The sequence below is a fragment of the Carcharodon carcharias genome, unplaced genomic scaffold (assembly GCF_017639515.1).
Source record: "Carcharodon carcharias isolate sCarCar2 unplaced genomic scaffold, sCarCar2.pri scaffold_615_ctg1, whole genome shotgun sequence".
NCBI lineage: Eukaryota > Metazoa > Chordata > Chondrichthyes > Lamniformes > Lamnidae > Carcharodon > Carcharodon carcharias.
Genome location: NW_024471100.1, coordinates 84,633 through 102,266, shown reverse-complemented (window position 1 = coordinate 102,266; position 17,634 = coordinate 84,633). Strand labels below are relative to the sequence as shown.

At 55.9% G+C, this 17,634-nt stretch overlaps 1 protein-coding gene across 1 annotated transcript in view; it reads right to left on the bottom strand.

Annotated features, from left to right (window-relative positions):
- LOC121275186 (nephrin-like) overlaps positions 1-17,634 on the bottom strand; it is a gene marked incomplete at both ends in the record, with an annotated part of 33,271 nt that overhangs the window by 13,195 nt on the left and 2,442 nt on the right. Inside the window, 6 exons of the mRNA XM_041182605.1 lie at positions 3,871-4,028; positions 4,621-4,792; positions 8,158-8,279; positions 8,411-8,514; positions 11,299-11,380; positions 12,927-13,058. Coding sequence (XP_041038539.1) covers positions 3,871-4,028; positions 4,621-4,792; positions 8,158-8,279; positions 8,411-8,514; positions 11,299-11,380; positions 12,927-13,058 — 770 coding nt within the window. The remainder of the gene's footprint in view (positions 1-3,870; positions 4,029-4,620; positions 4,793-8,157; positions 8,280-8,410; positions 8,515-11,298; positions 11,381-12,926; positions 13,059-17,634) is intronic.

Here is a 17,634-nt window from a genome sequence, read left to right as displayed (position 1 = left end):
GAGGGTCAGTACTGAGGGAGTGCCGCACTGTCAGAGGGTCAGTACTGAGGGAGTGCTGCACTGTCAGAGGGTCAGTACTGAGGGAGTGCTGCACTGTCAGAGGGTCAGTACTGAGGGAGTGCTGCACTGTTGGAGGGTCAGTACTGAGGGAGTGCTGCACTGTCAGAGGGTCAGTACTGAGGGAGTGCCGCACTGTCAGAGGGTCAGTACTGAGGGAGTGCCGCACTGTCAGATGGTCAGTACTGAGGGAGTACCGCACTGTCAGATGGTCAGTACTGAGGGAGTACCGCACTGTCAGATGGTCAGTACTGAGGGAGTGCTGCACTGTCAGAGGTTCAGTACTGAGGGAGTGCTGCACTGTCAGAGGGTCAGTACTGAGGGAGTGCTGCACTGTCAGAGGGTCAGTACTGAGGGAGTGCTGCACTGTCAGAGGGTCAGTACTGAGGGAGTGCTGCACTGTCAGATGGTCAGTACTGAGGGAGTGCTGCACTGTCAGAGTTTCAGTACTGAGGGAGTGCTGCACTGTCAGAGGGTCAGTACTGAGGGAGTGCTGCACTGTCAGAGGGTCAGTACTGAGGGAGTGCTGCACTGTTGGAGGGTCAGTACTGAGGGAGCGCCGCACTGTCAGAGGGTCAGTACTGAGGGAGTGCTGCACTGTCAGAGGGTCAGTACTGAGGGAGTGCTGCACTGTCAGAGGGTCAGTACTGAGGGAGTGCTGCACTGTCAGAGGGTCAGTACTGAGGGAGTGCTGCACTGTCAGATGGTCAGTACTGAGGGAGTGCCGCACTGTCAGATGGTCAGTACTGAGGGAGTGCTGTACTGTCAGAGGGTCAGTACTGAGGGAGTGCTGCACTGTCAGAGGGTCAGTACTGAGGGAGTGCCGCACTGTCAGAGGGTCAGTGCTGAGTGAATGCTGCACTGTCAGAGGGTCAGTACTGAGGGAGTGCTGCACTGTCAGAGGGTCAGTACTGAGGGAGTGACGCACTGTCAGAGGGTCAGTACTGAGGGAGTGCTGTACTGTCGGAGGGTCAGTACTGAGGGAGTGCTGCACTGTCGGAGGGTCAGTACTGAGGGAGTGCCGCGCTGTCAGATGGTCAGTACTGAGGGAGTGCTGTACTGTCAGAGGGTCAGTACTGAGGGAGAGCTGCACTGTCGGAGGGTCAGTACTGAGGAAGTGCAGCACTGTCAGAGGGACAGTACTGAGGGAGTGCTGCACTGTCAGAGGGTCACTACTGAGGGAGTGCTGAAATGTCAGAGGGTCAGTACTGAGGGAGTGCTGCACTGTCAGAGGGTCAGTACTGAGGGAGTGCTGCACTGTCTGAGGATCAGTACTGAGGGAGTGCTGCACTGTCAGAGGGTCAGTACTGAGGGAGTGCTGCACTGTCGGAGGGTCAGTACTGAGGGAGTGCTGCACTGTCGGAGGGTCAGTACTGAGGGAGTGCTGCACTGTCGGAGGGTCAGTACTGAGGGAGTGCTGCACTGTCGGAGGGTCAGTACTGAGGAAGTGCAGCACTGTCAGAGGGACAGTACTGAGGGAGTGCTGCACTGTCGGAGGGTCAGTACTGAGGGAGTACTGCACTGTCGGAGGGTCAGTACTGAGGGAGTGCCGCACTGTCAGAGGGTCAGTACTGAGGGAGTGCTGCACTCTCAGAGGGTCAGTACTGAGGGAGTGCTGCACTGTCGGAGGGTCAGTACTGAGGAAGTGCAGCACTGTCAGAGGGACAGTACTGAGGGAGTGCTGCACTGTCAGAGGGTCAGTACTGAGGGAGTGCTGCACTGTCAGAGGGTCAGTACTGAGGGAGTGCTGCACTGTCGGAGGGTCAGTACTGAGGGAGCGCTGCACTGTCAGAGGGTCAGTACGGGGGGAGTGCTGCACTGTCAGAGGGTCAGTGTTGAGGGAGTGCTGCACTGTCAGAGGGTCAGTACTGAGGGAGTGCTGCACTGTCAGAGGGTCAGTACTGAGGGAGTGCTGCACTGTCGGGGGGTCAGTACTGAGGGAGTGCCGCACTGTCAGGGGGTCAGTACTGAGGGAGTGCTGCACTGTCGGAGGGTCAGTACTGAGGGAGTGCCGCACTGTCGGAGGGTCAGTACTGAGGGAGTGCCGCACTGTCAGGGGGTCAGTACTGAGGGAGTACTGCACTGTCGGATGGTCAGTACTGAGGGAGTGCCGCACTGTCGGAGGGTCAGTACTGAGGGAGTGCCGCACTGTCAGGGGGTCAGTACTGAGGGAGTACTGCACTGTCGGATGGTCAGTACTGAGGGAGTGCCGCACTGTCGGAGGGTCAGTACTGAGGGAGTGCCGCACTGTCAGGGGGTCAGTACTGAGGGAGTACTGCACTGTCGGATGGTCAGTACTGAGGGAGTACTGCACTGTCGGAGGGTCAGTACTGAGGGAGTGCTGCACTGTCAGAGGGTCAGTACTGAGGGAGTGCTGCACTGTCAGAGGGTCAGTACTGAGGGAGTGCCGCACTGTCAGATGGTCAGTACTGAGGGAGTGCTGCACTGTCAGAGGGAGCGTACTGAGGGAGTACTGCACTGTCAGAGGGAGAGTACTGAGGGAGTGCCGCACTGTCAGAGTGTCAGTACTGAGGGAGTGCCGCACTGTCAGAGCGTCAGTACTGAGGGAGTGCTGCACTGTCAGAGGGAGAGTACTGAGGGAGTGCCGCACTGTCAGAGTGTCAGTACTGAGGGAGTGCTGCACTGTCAGAGGGTCAGTACTGAGGGAGTGCTGCACTGTCGGCGGGTCAGTACTGAGGGAGTGCCGCACTGTCAGGGGGTCAGTACTGAGGGAGTGCAGCACTGTCGGAGGGTCAGTACTGAGGGAGTGCCGCACTGTCGGAGGGTCAGTACTGAGGGAGTGCCGCACTGTCAGGGGGTCAGTACTGAGGGAGTACTGCACTGTCGGAGCGTCAGTACTGAGGGAGTGCCGCACTGTCGGAGGGTCAGTACTGAGGGAGTGCCGCACTGTCAGGGGGTCAGTACTGAGGGAGTACTGCACTGTCGGATGGTCAGTACTGAGGGAGTGCTGCACTGTCAGAGGGTCAGTACTGAGGGAGTGCTGCACTGTCAGAGGGAGAGTACTGAGGGAGTACTGCACTGTCAGAGGGTCAGTACTGAGGGAGTGCTGCACTGTCAGAGGGAGAGTACTGAGGGAGTGCTGCACTGTCAGAGGGTCAGTACTGAGGGAGTGCCGCACTGTCAGAGGGAGAGTACTGAGGGAGTGCTGCACTGTCAGAGGGAGAGTACTGAGGGAGTGCAGCACTGTCTTTCAGATGAGACATTAAACCCTCTGGGACCTGTGTAAATGATCCCACGGCCGCTATTGGGTAGAAGAGCCAGGGGGATGGGGGAGGGGGAAGCGGAGGGGAGGAGGGGGAGGCGGGAGGGGAGGAGGGGGGAGGGGGAGGGGAGGGGGGAGGGGAGGGGGGAGGGGTGGAGGGGGAGGCGGAGGGGAGGGGAGGGGGGAGGGGTGGAGGGAGGGGGGAGGGGTGGAGGGAGGGGGGAGGGGTGAGTTCTCCCCCGTGTCCCTGGAGCCAATGTCCATCCCTCCACCAAATCCACTAAAAACACCGATGATGTGGGTCGTGATCGCCTGGCTCACTGTCCGTGGGATCTTGCTGTGCACCGGATTGGCTGCCACGTTCGGTACGTGGGCCAACCAGCGCGACCCTGGTGGTCAGCACCTTGGACTCCGGACCCGGCCCAGGCTGGACGTCTCGGCCAAGGCGCCGATCGGCGTGGTCGCTCGGTGCCAGCGACAGAGGGGGCTTCACCCAGAGCCCCCCGCCCCCCACCCCCACTCACCGGGAAGGTGGGGCACCGCTCACTGACGCTCCCACACACAGCTCCGTCCGTCCTGACCACACTTACCCGACTGTAGGTCACCTCAGTGACATTCAGCTCCTTCCCAGATGCCCACCATCGGATGACTGCGGGGGGGCTGCTGGAACTCGTGCTGCAGGACAAGGAAATGTCTTTACCCTCAGCTGCTCGGGACTGTCCAGAAATCACCACCCGGGTTGGAGCGTCTGGAATACAGAGGGAGGAGGGTCAGGTACAAAGCAACACACACCCTACCCCAGTGAGAGTCAGTGTGGGTGGGACCTGTACCCCAGTAAGAGTCAGTGTGTGTGGGACACGTACCCCAGTGAGAGTCAGTGTGTGTGGGACCCGTACCCCAGTGAGAGTCAGTGTGTGTGGGACCCGTATCCCAGTGAGAGTCAGTGTGTGTGAGACCCGTACCCCAGTAAGAGTCAGTGTGTGTGGGACACGTACCCCAGTGAGAGTCAGTGTGTGTGGGACCCGTACCCCAGTGAGAGTCAGTGTGTGTGGGACCCGTACCCCAGTGAGAGTCAGTGTGTGTGAGACCCGTACCCCAGTGAGAGTCAGTGTGTGTGGGACCCGTATCCCAGTGAGAGTCAGTGTGTGTGGGACCCGTACCCCAGTGAGAGTCAGTGTGTGTGGGACCCGTACCCCAGTGGGAGTCAGTGTGGGTGGGACCTGTACCCCAGTGAGAGTCAGTTTGTGTGGGACCCGCACCCCAGTGAGAGTCAGTGTGCGTGTGGGACCCGTACCCCAGTGAGAGTCAGTGTGTGACTTGATGTAGATTTTCAGACTCACAGACAACATGCAGGATGATGACAGCCCTCAGTGGTTTCGCTGTCACCTGATTCAGTGCCTCACAAGTCAGTTTGACACCATCATCCTGAGGTTTAGTCGAATATGAGAGCAAACTGCGAGATGACCTCGTTGCATCATCAGTCTCCCAACTCTTGGACAGCACCTCATCACCCTCGAGGAGCAGAGAGAAGAGAGTGTGTGAAAGTACAGGACATTGTCAACAGTGCAGGGTCAACTACATCACTCACAACGCAACACTGCAACTCCAACCAAGGGGGCTCCTGACACAACCAAAGACTTCCACACATCACCTGGGCAAACACTCCCCAGTGCACTGACTGAGTAAGTACTGAGGGAGTGCTGCACTGTCGGAGGGTCATTACTGAGGGAGTGCCGCACTGTCGGAGGGTCAATACTGAGGGAGTGCTGCACTGTCGGAGGGTCAGTACTGAGGGAGTGCTGCACTGTCGGAGGGTCAGTACTGAGGGAGTGCTGCACTGTCGGAGGGTCAGTACTGAGGGAGTGCCGCACTGTCGGAGGGTCAGTACTGAGGGAGTGCTGCACTGTCGGAGGGTCAGTACTGAGGGAGTGCCGCACTATCGGAGGGTCAGTACTGAGGGAGTGCCGCACTGTCGGAGGGTCAGTACTGAGGGAGTGCTGCACTGTCGGAGGGTCATTACTGAGGGAGTGCTACACTGTCAGAGGGTCAGTACTGAGGGAGTGCCGCACTGTCAGAGGGTCAGTACTGAGGGAGTGCTGCACTGTCAGAGGGTCAGTACTGAGGGAGTGCTGCACTGTCGGAGGGTCAGTACTGAGGGAGAGCTGCACTGTCGGAGGGTCAGTACTGAGGGAGTGCTGCACTTTAGGAGGGTCAGTAATGAGTGAGTGCCGCACTGTCGGAGGGTCAGTACTGAGGGAGTGCTGCACTGTCAGAGGGTCAGTACTGAGGGAGTGCTGCACTGTCAGAGGGTCAGTACTGAGGGAGTGCTGCACTGTCAGAGGGTCAGTACTGAGGGAGTGCTGCACTGTCAGAGGGTCAGTACTGAGGGAGTGCTGCACTGTCAGAGGGTCAGTACTGAGGGAGTGCTGCACTGTCAGAGGGTCAGTACTGAGGGAGTGCTGCACTGTCAGAGGGTCAGTACTGAGGGAGTGCTGCACTGTCAGAGGGTCAGTACTGAGGGAGTGCTGCACTTTCAGAGGGTCAGTACTGAGGGAGTGCTGCACTGTCAGAGGGTCAGTACTGAGGGAGTGCTGCACTGTCAGAGGGTCAGTACTGAGGGAGTGCTGCACTGTCAGAGGGTCAGTACTGAGGGAGTGCTGCACTGTCAGAGGGTCAGTACTGAGGGAGTGCTGCACTGTCAGAGATTCAGTACTGAGGGAGTGCCGCACTGTCGGAAGGTCAGTACTGAGGGAGTGCCGCACTGTCGGAGGGTCAGTACTGAGGGAGTGCCGCACTGTCGGAAGGTCAGTACGGAGGGAGTGCTGCACTGTCGGAGGGTCAGTACTGAGGGAGTGCTGCATTGTCAGAGGGTCAGTACTGAGGGAGTGCAGCACTGTCAGAGGGTCAGTACTGAGGGAGTGCAGCACTGTCAGAGGGTCAGTACTGAGGGAGTGCAGCACTGTCAGAGGGTCAGTACTGAGGGAGTGCCTCACTGTCAGAGGGTCAGTACTGAGGGAGTGCAGCACTGTCAGAGGGTCAGTACTGAGGGAGTGCAGCACTGTCAGAGGGTCAGTACTGAGGGAGTGCCTCACTGTCAGAGGGTCAGTAATGAGGGAGTGCCGCACTGTCAGAAGGGCAGTACTGAGGGAGTGCTGCACTTTAGGAGGGTCAGTAATGAGTGAGTGCCACACTGTCGGAGGGTCAGTACTGAGGGAGTGCCGCACTGTCAGAGGGTCAGTACTGAGGGAGTGCCGCACTGTCAGAGGGTCAGTACTGAGGGAGTGCCGCACTGTCAGAGGGTCAGTACTGAGGGAGTGCTGCACTGTCAGAGGGTCAGTACTGAGGGAGTGCTGCACTGTCAGAGGGTCAGTACTGAGGGAGTGCTGCACTGTCAGAGGGTCAGTACTGAGGGAGTGCTGCACTGTCAGAGGTTCAGTACTGAGGGAGTGCCGCACTGTCGGAAGGTCAGTACTGAGGGAGTGCTGCACTGTCGGAGGGTCAGTACTGAGGGAGTGCTGCACTGTCGGAGGGTCAGTACTGAGGGAGTGCTGCACTGTCAGAGGGTCTGTACTGAGGGAGCGCTGCACTGTCAGAGGGTCAGTACTGAGGGAGCGCTGCACTGTCGGAGGGTCAGTACTGAGGGAGCGCTGCTCTGTCAGAGAGTCAGTACTGAGGGAGCGCTGCACTGTCAGAGGGTCAGTACTGAGGGAGTGCTGCACTGTTGGACGGTCAGTACTGAGGGAGTGCTGCACTGTCAGAGAGTCAGTACTGAGGGAGCGCTGCACTGTCAGAGGGTCAGTACTGAGGGAGTGCTGCACTGTCGGACGGTCAGTACTGAGGGAGTGCTGCACTGTCGGACGGTCAGTACTGAGGGAGTGCTGCACTGTCGGACGGTCAGTACTGAGGGAGTGCTGCACTGTCAGAGGGTCAGTACTGAAGGAGTGCTGCACTGTCAGAGAGTCAGTACTGAAGGAGTGCTGCACAGTCAGAGGGTCAGTACTGAGGGAGCGCTGCACTGTCGGAGGGTCAGTACTGAGGGAGTGCTGCACTGTCAGAGGGTTAGTACTGAGGGAGCGCTGCACTGTCAGAGGGTCAGTACTGAGGGAGCGCTGCACTGTCGGACGGTCAGTACTGAGGGAGCACTGCACTGTCAGAGGGTCAGTACTGAGGGAGTGCTGCACTGTCGGAGGGTCAGTACTGAGGGAGTGCTGCACTGTCAGAGGGTCAGTACTGAGGGATTGCCGCACTGTCAGAAGGTCAGTACTGAGGGAGTGCCGCACTGTCGGTGGGTCAGTACTGAGGGAGTGCCGCACTGTCAGAGGGTCAGTACTGAGGGAGTGCTGCACTGTCAGAGGGTCAGTACTGAGGGAGTGCTGCACTGTCAGAGGGTCAGTACTGAGGGAGTGCCGCACTGTCAGAGGGTCAGTACTGAGGGAGTGCCGCACTGTCAGAGGGTCAGTACTGAGGGAGTGCTGCACTGTCGGAGGGTCAGTACTGAGGGAGTGCCGCACTGTCAGAGGGTCAGTACTGAGGGAGTGCCGCACTGTCGGAGGGTCAGTACTGAGGGAGTGCCGCACTGTCGGAGGGTCAGTACTGAGGGAGTGCCGCACTGTTGGAGGGTCAGTACTGAGGGAGTGCCGCACTGTCAGAGGGTCAGTACTGAGGGGATGCCGCACTGTTGGAGGTGCATTTTTCAGGTTGAGTATTTTAATTATGTCAATCTTCTCTCCGATGAGTTTTTCAAAGTTTAGATTTCTCCCAAGATCGTCGACTTCTTTTACCCCCCCAAGGCATCCCACTGACCTGCCCTGTGATTGGCTGTGGACCTGCCCTGTGATTGGCTGTGGACCTGCCCTGTGATTGGCTGTGGATCTCACCTTGAGCCACTGCAGCATAGCCAATGGGTTTCCTCCAGTTGAGGTACAAACCAATTGAAGGGTGACTCCAGCTTTGACCTGACGCTGACTCAAACCTTCGATCTTGGGCATCTCTGGTGGGTCTGAAATCAAAGTGTGGATGCCAGGGTCAGTCATCGACAAAGGCGCTATCAAGATGCAGCTTTCCTGCTGATGCCCCTGTGTAGCCAGCTCTCCTGCAGTGAGGGGCTGTCAGGGAACTGTCCAGACTTACACAAAACGTTCATCCTGAAGGAAGTGGTACGCGGCTGAGAGAGGGCAGGGTTCCAGGCTGCGCAAAGAATATCCTTCCCATTGTCCGTGCTCTCTGGGGTCACCCTGAACAGACACAGATTCCAAAAGAAGGTAGTGAACATCAAACTATATCACACCTTCCAAACATATCACACCGTCCAAACGTATCACACCCCCCAAACGTATCACACCCCCCAAACGTATCACACCTTCCAAACGTATCACACCCCCCAAACGTATCACACCTTCCAAACGTATCACACCGTCCAAACGTATCACACCGTCCAAACGTATCACACCGTCCAAACGTATCACACCGTCCAAACGTATCACACCGTCCAAACGTATCACACCGTCCAAACGTATCACACCGTCCAAACGTATCACACCCCCCAAACGTATCACACCCCCCAAACGTATCACACCCCCCAAACGTATCACACCCCCCAAACGTATCACACCCTCCAAACGTATCACACCTTCCAAACGTATCACACCCCCCAAACGTATCACACCTTCCAAACGTATCACACCGTCCAAACGTATCACACCGTCCAAACGTATCACACCGTCCAAACGTATCACACCCCCCAAACGTATCACACCGTCCAAACGTATCACACCGTCCAAACGTATCACACCCCCCAAACGTATCACACCGTCCAAACGTATCACACCGTCCAAACGTATCACACCGTCCAAACGTATCACACCCCCCAAACGTATCACACCGTCCAAACGTATCACACCGTCCAAACGTATCACACCCCCCAAACGTATCACACCCCCCAAACGTATCACACCCTCCAAACGTATCACACCTTCCAAACGTATCACACCGTCCAAACGTATCACACCGTCCAAACGTATCACACCTTCCAAACGTATCACACCTTCCAAACGTATCACACCGTCCAAACGTATCACACCCCCCAAACGTATCACACCTTCCAAACGTATCACACCGTCCAAACGTATCACACCCCCCAAACGTATCACACCGTCCAAACGTATCACACCTCCCAAACGTATCACACCCCCCAAACGTATCACACCCCCCAAACGTATCACACCCCCCAAACGTATCACACCCCCCAAACGTATCACACCCCCCAAACATATCACACCCCCCAAACTTATCACACCCCCCAAACATATCACACCCCCCAAACATATCACACCCCCCAAACTTATCACACCCCCCAAACGTATCACACCGTCCAAACGTATCATACCCCCCAAACGTATCACACCGTCCAAACATATCATACCCCCCAAACGTATCATACCCCCCAAACGTATCACACCGTCCAAACGTATCACACCGTCCAAACGTATCACACCGTCCAAACGTATCACACCCCCCAAACGTATCACACCCCCCAAACGTATCACACCCCCCAAACGTATCACACCCCCCAAACGTATCACACCCCCCAAACGTATCACACCCCCCAAACGTATCACACCGTCCAAACGTATCACACCGTCCAAACGTATCACACCGTCCAAACGTATCACACCGTCCAAACGTATCACACCGTCCAAACGTATCACACCCCCCAAACGTATCACACCCCCCAAACGTATCACACCCCCCAAACGTATCACACCCCCCAAACGTATCACACCCCCCAAACGTATCACACCCCCCAAACGTATCACACCCCCCAAACGTATCACACCTTCCAAACGTATCACACAGTCCAAACGTATCACACAGTCCAAACGTATCACACAGTCCAAACGTATCACACAGTCCAAACGTATCACACCCCCCAAACATATCACACCCCCCAAACATATCACACCCCCCAAACGTATCACACCCCCCAAACGTATCACACCCCCCAAACGTATCACACCCCCCAAACGTATCACACCTTCCAAACGTATCACACCCCCCAAACGTATCACACAGTCCAAACGTATCACACAGTCCAAACGTATCACACAGTCCAAACGTATCACACAGTCCAAACGTATCACACCGTCCAAACATATCACACCGTCCAAACATATCACACCGTCCAAACATATCACACCGTCCAAACATATCACACCGTCCAAACATATCACACCCCCCAAACATATCACACCCCCCAAACATATCACACCCCCCAAACATATCACACCCCCCAAACATATCACACCCCCCAAACATATCACACCCCCCAAACGTATCACACCCCCCAAACGTATCACACCCCCCAAACGTATCACACCTTCCAAACGTATCACACCCCCCAAACGTATCACACCCCCCAAACGTATCACACCCCCCAAACGTATCACACCCCCCAAACGTATCACACCCCCCAAACGTATCACACCCCCCAAACATATCACACCCCCCAAACATATCACACCCCCCAAACATATCACACCGTCGAAACATATCACACCATCGAAATATATCACATCAAAATAACACATCAAAATTGAAATCAGTGTCTAACCCTGTGCTGTACCTGTCCTGGGAGTGTTTGATGGGGACAGTGTAGAGGGAGATTTACTCTGTATCTAACCCCGTGCTGTACCTGTCCTGGGAGTGTTTGATGGGGACAGTGTAGAGGGAGATTTACTCTGTATCTAACCCCGTGCGGTACCTGTCCTGGGAGTGTTTGATGGGGACGGTGTAGAGGGAGCTTTACTCTGTATCTAACCCCGTGCTGTACCTGTCCTGGGAGTGTTTGATGGGGACGGTGTAGAGGGAGCTTTACTCTGTATCTAACCCCGTGCTGTACCTGTCCTGGGAGTGTTTGATGGGGACGGTGTAGAGGGAGCTTTACTCTGTATCTAACCCCGTGCTGTACCTCTCCTGGGAGTGTTTGATGGGGACAGTTTTCAGTCAGGATCTGCACTGACCTGATGACTGACATGGTGCTGAATAGTTTTGGTTTTGATCCAGGATTCACTGTGGTCTCTGATCGGGTAAGTTCCAAACCACCTGAACATGAAAACAAATATATTGCAGGTTAGAGCGGGACTGTGAACATCGACACTGAATTGAGAGTCAGTTTGTGTGGGACCCGCAGCCCAGTGAGTGTCAGTGTGGGTGGGACCCGTATCCCAGTGAGAGTTAGTGTGTGTGGGACCCGTACCCCAGTGAGAGTCAATGTGTGTGGGACCCGTACCCCAGTGAGAGTCAATGTGTGTGGGACCCGTACCCCAGTGAGAGTCAGTGTGTGTGGGACCCGTACCCCAGTGAGAGTCAGTGTGTGTGGGACCCGTACCCCAGTGAGAGTCAGTGTGTGTGGGACCCGTACCCCAGTGAGAGTCAGTGTGTGTGGGACCCGTACCCCAGTGAGAGTCAGTGTGTGTGGGACCCGTACCCCAGTGAGAGTCAGTGTGTGTGGGACCCGTACCCCAGTGAGAGTCAGTGTGTGTGGGACCCGTACCCCAGTGAGAGTCAGTGTGTGTGGGACCCGTACCCCAGTGAGAGTCAGTGTGTGTGGGACCCGTACCCCAGTGAGAGTCAGTGTGTGTGGGACCCGTACCCCAGTGAGAGTCAATGTGTGTGGGACCCGTACCCCAGTGAGTGTCAGTGTGTGTGGGACCCGTACCCCAGTGAGAGTCAGTGTGTGTGGGACCCGTACCCCAGTGAGAATCAGTGTGTGTGTGACCAGTACCCCAGTGAGAGTCAGTGTGTGTGGGACCCGTACCCCAGTGAGAATCAGTGTGTGTGTGACCAGTACCCCAGTGAGAGTCAGTGTGTGTGGGACCCGTACCCCAGTGAGGGTCAGTGTGTGTGTGTGACCAGTACCCCAGTGAGAGTCAGTGTGTGTGTGTGACCAGTACCCCAGTGAGAGTCAGTGTGTGTGTGTGACCAGTACCCCAGTGAGAGTCAGTGTGTGTGTGTGACCAGTACCCCAGTGAGAGTCAGTGTGTGTGTGACCAGTACCCCAGTGAGAGTCAGTGTGTGTGTGTGACCAGTACCCCAGTGAGAGTCAGTGTGTGTGTGTGACCAGTACCCCAGTGAGAGTCAGTGTGTGAGGGACCCGTACCCCAGTGAGAGTCAGTGTGTGTGGGACCCGTACCCCAGTGAGAGTCAGTGTGTGTGTGTGACCAGTACCCCAGTGAGAGTCAGTGTGTGTGGGACACGTACCCCGGTGAGAGTCAGTGTGTGTGTGTGACCAGTACCCCAGTGAGAGTCAGTGTGTGTGGGACACGTACCCCGGTGAGAGTCAGTGTGTGTGGGACACGTACCCCGGTGAGAGTCAGTGTGTGTGTGTGACCAGTACCCCAGTGAGAGTCAGTGTGTGTGTGTGACCAGTACCCCAGTGAGAGTCAGTGTGTGTGGGACCCGTAACACAGTGGGACTCATGAGCATGGGACCCATTCCCCAGTGAGAGTCAGTGTGTGGGGGACCCGTACCCCAGTGAGAGTCAGTGCGTGGGGGTACATACTGTGTTGAGTTTGTGAGTGGATCAGGCCGAGGGTATTTTTGGTAATTTTGCCCGTCTCTCTCTGGTGTCCGTCTTCGATGTACTTACTCTTTGTGAAGACTATGCTGGCCGCTGGTTTTGAATCCTCAACGTGACAGGTCAGTGAATACCCCTCTCCTGCAACCCAGGTTGGAGCTGTACCTGTAGCCACTTCCTGGATGATGGGTATCTTTGGTGGAACTGCCGAGGGATAGGAGTCTGTCTTTACTAAGAGCAAACTAATAGGACAGATTATATTCGGTGTCTGAATCTTGTGCTACTTATATACTGAACCCACCACCATTCCTACCCAGAATGGGGCAAATGATTCATCCTTCATGAATCCCCTGGCCCTTCCCCCACCCCTACACTACCCTTCCCCCACCCCTACCCTACCCTTCCCCCACCCCTACCCTACCCTACACTTCCCCCACCCCTACCCCTACCCTACCCTTCCCCCACCCCCACCGCTACCCCTACCCTTCCCCCACCCCCACCCCTACCCCTACCCTTCCCCCACCCCCACCCCTACACTACCCTTCCCCCACCCCTACCCTACCCTTCCCCCACCCCTACCCTACCCTACACTTCCACCACCCCTACCCCTACCCTACCCTTCCCCCACCCCCACCCCTACCCCTACCCTTCCCCCACCCCCACCCCTACCCCTACCCTTCCCCCACCCCCACCCCTACCCCTACCCCTACCCTTCCCCCACCCCCACCCCTACCCTACCCTTCCCCCACCCCTACCCTACCCTTCCCCCACCCCTACCCTACCCTTCCCCCACCCCCACCCCTACCCTACCCTTCCCCCACCCCCACCCCTACCCTAACCTTCCCCCACCCCCACCCCTACCCTACTCTTCCCCCACCCCTACCCCTACCCTACTCTTCCCCCACCCCTACTCTACCCTACCCTTCCCCCACCTCTACCCTACCCTACCCTTGCCCCACCCCTACCCTACCCTACCCTTCCCCCACCCCTACCCTACCCTTCCCCCACCCCCACCCTACCCTACCCTTCCCCCACCCCAACCCTACTCTACCCTTCCCCCACCCCCACCCCTACCCTACCCTTCCCCCACTTCTACCCTACCCTACCCTTCCCCCACCCCTACCCTACCCTTCCCCCACATCTACCCTACCCTTCCCCCACCCTAACCTACCCTTCCCCCACCCCTACCCTACCCTACCCTTCCCCCACCCCTACCCTACCCTTCCCCCACCCCCACCCCTACCCTACCCTTCCCCCACCCCCACCCCTACCCTACCCTTCCCCCACCCCCTCCCTACCCTACCCTTCCCCCACCCCAACCCTACTCTACCCTTCCCCCACCCCCACCCCTACCCTACCCTTCCCCCACTTCTACCCTACCCTACCCTTCCCCCACCCCTAAACTACCCTTCCCCCACATCTACCCTACCCTTCCCCCACCCTAACCTACCCTTCCCCCACCCCTACCCTACCCTACCCTTCCCCCACCCCCACCCCTACCCTACCCTTCCCCCACCCCCACCCCTACCCTACCCTTCCCCCACCCCCACCCCTACCCTACCCTTCCCCCACCCCCACCCCTACCCTACCCTTCCCCCACCCATAACCTACCCTACCCTTCCCCCACCCCTACCCTACCCTTCCCCCTCCCCCACCCCTACCCTACCCTTCCCCCACCCCTACCCTACCCTTCCCCCTCCCCCACCCCTACCCTACCCTTCCCCCCACCCCTACCCTACCCTTCCCCCCACCCCTACCCTACCCTTCCCCCTCCCCCACCCCTACCCTACCCTTCCCCCCACCCCTACCCTACCCTTCCCCCACCCCTAACCTACCCTTCCCCCAACCCTACCATACCCTACCCTTCCCCCACCCCTACCCTACCCTACCCTTCCCCCACCCCTACCCTTCCCCCACCCCCACCCCTACCCTACCCTACCCTTCCCCCACCCCTAACCTACCCTTCCCCCACCCCTACCCTACCCTTCCCCCACCCCTACCCTACCCTACCCTTCCCCCACCCCTAACCTACCCTTCCCCCACCCCTACCCTACCCTTCCCCCACCCCTACCCTACCCTTCCCCCACCCCTACCCTACCCTTCCCCCACCCCTACCCTACCCTTCCCCCACCCCTACCCTACCCTTCCTCCACCCCTACCCTACCCTTCCTCCACCCCTACCCTTCCCCCACCCCCACCCCTACCCTACCCTTCCTCCACCCCTACCCTACCCTTCCTCCACCCCTACCCTTCCCCCACCCCCACCCCTACCCTACCCTTCCCCCACCCCCACCCCTACCCTACCCTTCCCCCACCCCACCCTTCCCCCACCCCTACCCCTCCCCCACCCCACCCTTCCCCCACCCCTACCCCTACCCTACCCTTCCCCCACCCCACCCTTCCCCCACCCCTACCCTACCCTTCCCCCACCCACACCCACACCCACACCCCTACCCTACCATTCCCCCCACCCCTAACCTTCCCTTCCCCCACCCCCACCCCTACCCTTCCCCCACCCTACCCTACCCTTCCCCCACCCCTACCCTACCCTTTCCCCACCCCTACCCTACCCTTTCCCCACCCCACCCTTCCCCCACACCTACCCTACCCTTCCCCCACCCCCACCCCTACCCTACCATTCCCCCCACCCCTAACCTTCCCTTCCCCCACCCCCACCCCTACCCTTCCCCCACCCCCACCCCTACCCCCACCCTACCCTTTCCCCACCCCTACCCTACCCTTCCCCCACCTCTACCCTACCCTTCCCCCACCCCCACCCTACCCTTCCCCCACCTCTACCCTACCCTTCCCCCACCCCCACCCTTCCCCCACCCCTACCCTTCCCCCACCCCCACCCTACCCTTCCTCCACCCCCTCCCCACCCTACCCTACCCCCACCCCACCCTACCCTACCCCAACCCCTATCCTACCCTACCCTTCCCCCACCCGGATACCACAATGCTGTTCATTCAAACTCTGTTTATCTCGATTCTGATGTTGAAACTCATTCTGTGCCATCAACTATTTAAATAAAACCTCTTTGCTGTTCAAATAGACCCTCTTTGCTGTTCAAATAGACCCTCTTTGCTGTTCAAATAGACCCTCTTTGCTGTTCAAATAGACCCTGTTCAAATAGACCCTGTTCAAATAGACCCTGTTTCTGTTTAAGAAGACCCTGTTTAAATAGACCCTGTTTAAATAGACCCTGTTTAAATAGACCCTGTTTCTGTTCAAATAGGCCCTGTTCAAATAGACCCTGTTCAAATAGACCCTGTTCAAATAGACCCTGTTCAAATAGACCCTGTTTCTGTTTAAAAAGACCCTGTTCAAAAAGACCCTGTTCAAAAAGACCCTGTTCAAAAAGACCCTGTTCAAAAAGACCCTGTTTGCTGTTTAAATAGACCATGTTTGAATAGACCCTGTTTGCTGTTTAAATAGACCCTGTTTGAATAGACCCTGTTTGCTGTTTAAATAGACCCTGTTTGAATAGACCCTGTTTGCTGTTTAAATAGACCCTGTTTAAATAGACCCTGTTTCTGTTCAAAAAGACCCTGTTCAAAAAGACCCTGTTTAAATAGACCCTGTTTAAATAGACCCTGTTTGCTGTTTAAATAGACCCTGTTTAAATAGACCCTGTTTAAATAGACCCTGTTTCTGTTCAAAAAGACCCTGTTCAAAAAGACCCTGTTCAAATAGCCTCTGTTTGCTGTTTAAATAGACCCTGTTTGCTGTTTAAATAGACCCTGTTTGCTGTTTAAATAGACCCTGTTTGCTGTTTAAATAGATCCTGTTTGCTGTTCAAATAGACCCTGTTTGCTGTTTAAATAGACCCTGTTTGCTGTTTAAATAGACCCTGTTTAAATAGACCCTGTTTGCTGTTTAAATAGACCCTGTTTGCTGTTCAAATAGACCCTGTTTAAATAGACCCTGTTTGCTGTTTAAATAGACCCTGTTCAAATAGACCCTGTTTAAATAGACCCTGTTTGCTGTTCAAATAGACCCTGTTTAAATAGACCCTGTTTAAATAGACCCTGTTCAAATAGACCCTGTTTGCTGTTTAAATAGACCCTGTTTGCTGTTCAAATAGACCCTGTTTAAATAGACCCTGTTTGCTGTTTAAATAGACCCTGTTCAAATAGACCCTGTTTAAATAGACCCTGTTTGCTGTTCAAATAGACCCTGTTTAAATAGACCCTGTTTAAAAAGACCCTGTTTAAAAAGACCCTGTTTAAAAAGACCCTGTTCAAATAGACCCTGCTTGCTGTTTAAATAGACCCTGTTTGCTCTTTAAATAGACCCTGTTTGCTGTTCAAATAGACCCTGTTCAAAAAGACCCTGTTTAAATAGACCCTGTTTCTGTTTCAATAGACCCTGTTTCTGTTTAAAAAGACCCTGTTTCTGTTTAAAACGACCCTGTTCAAATAGACCCTGTTCAAATAGACCCTGTTTGCTGTTTAAATAGACCCTGTTTAAATAGACCCGGTTCAAATAGACCCTGTTTGCTGTTTAAATAGACCCTGTTTAAAAAGACCCTGTTTAAAAAGACCCTGTTCAACAAGACCCTGTTTAAATAGACCCTGTTCAAATAGACCCTGTTTGCTGTTTAAATAGACCCTGTTTAAATAGTCCCTGTTTGCTGTTCAAATAGACCCTGTTCAAATAGACCCTATTTAAATAGACCCTGTTTAAATAGACCCTGTTTAAATAGACCCTGTTTGCTGTTCAAATAGACCCTGTTCAAATAGACCCTATTTAAATAGACCCTGTTTAAATAGACCCT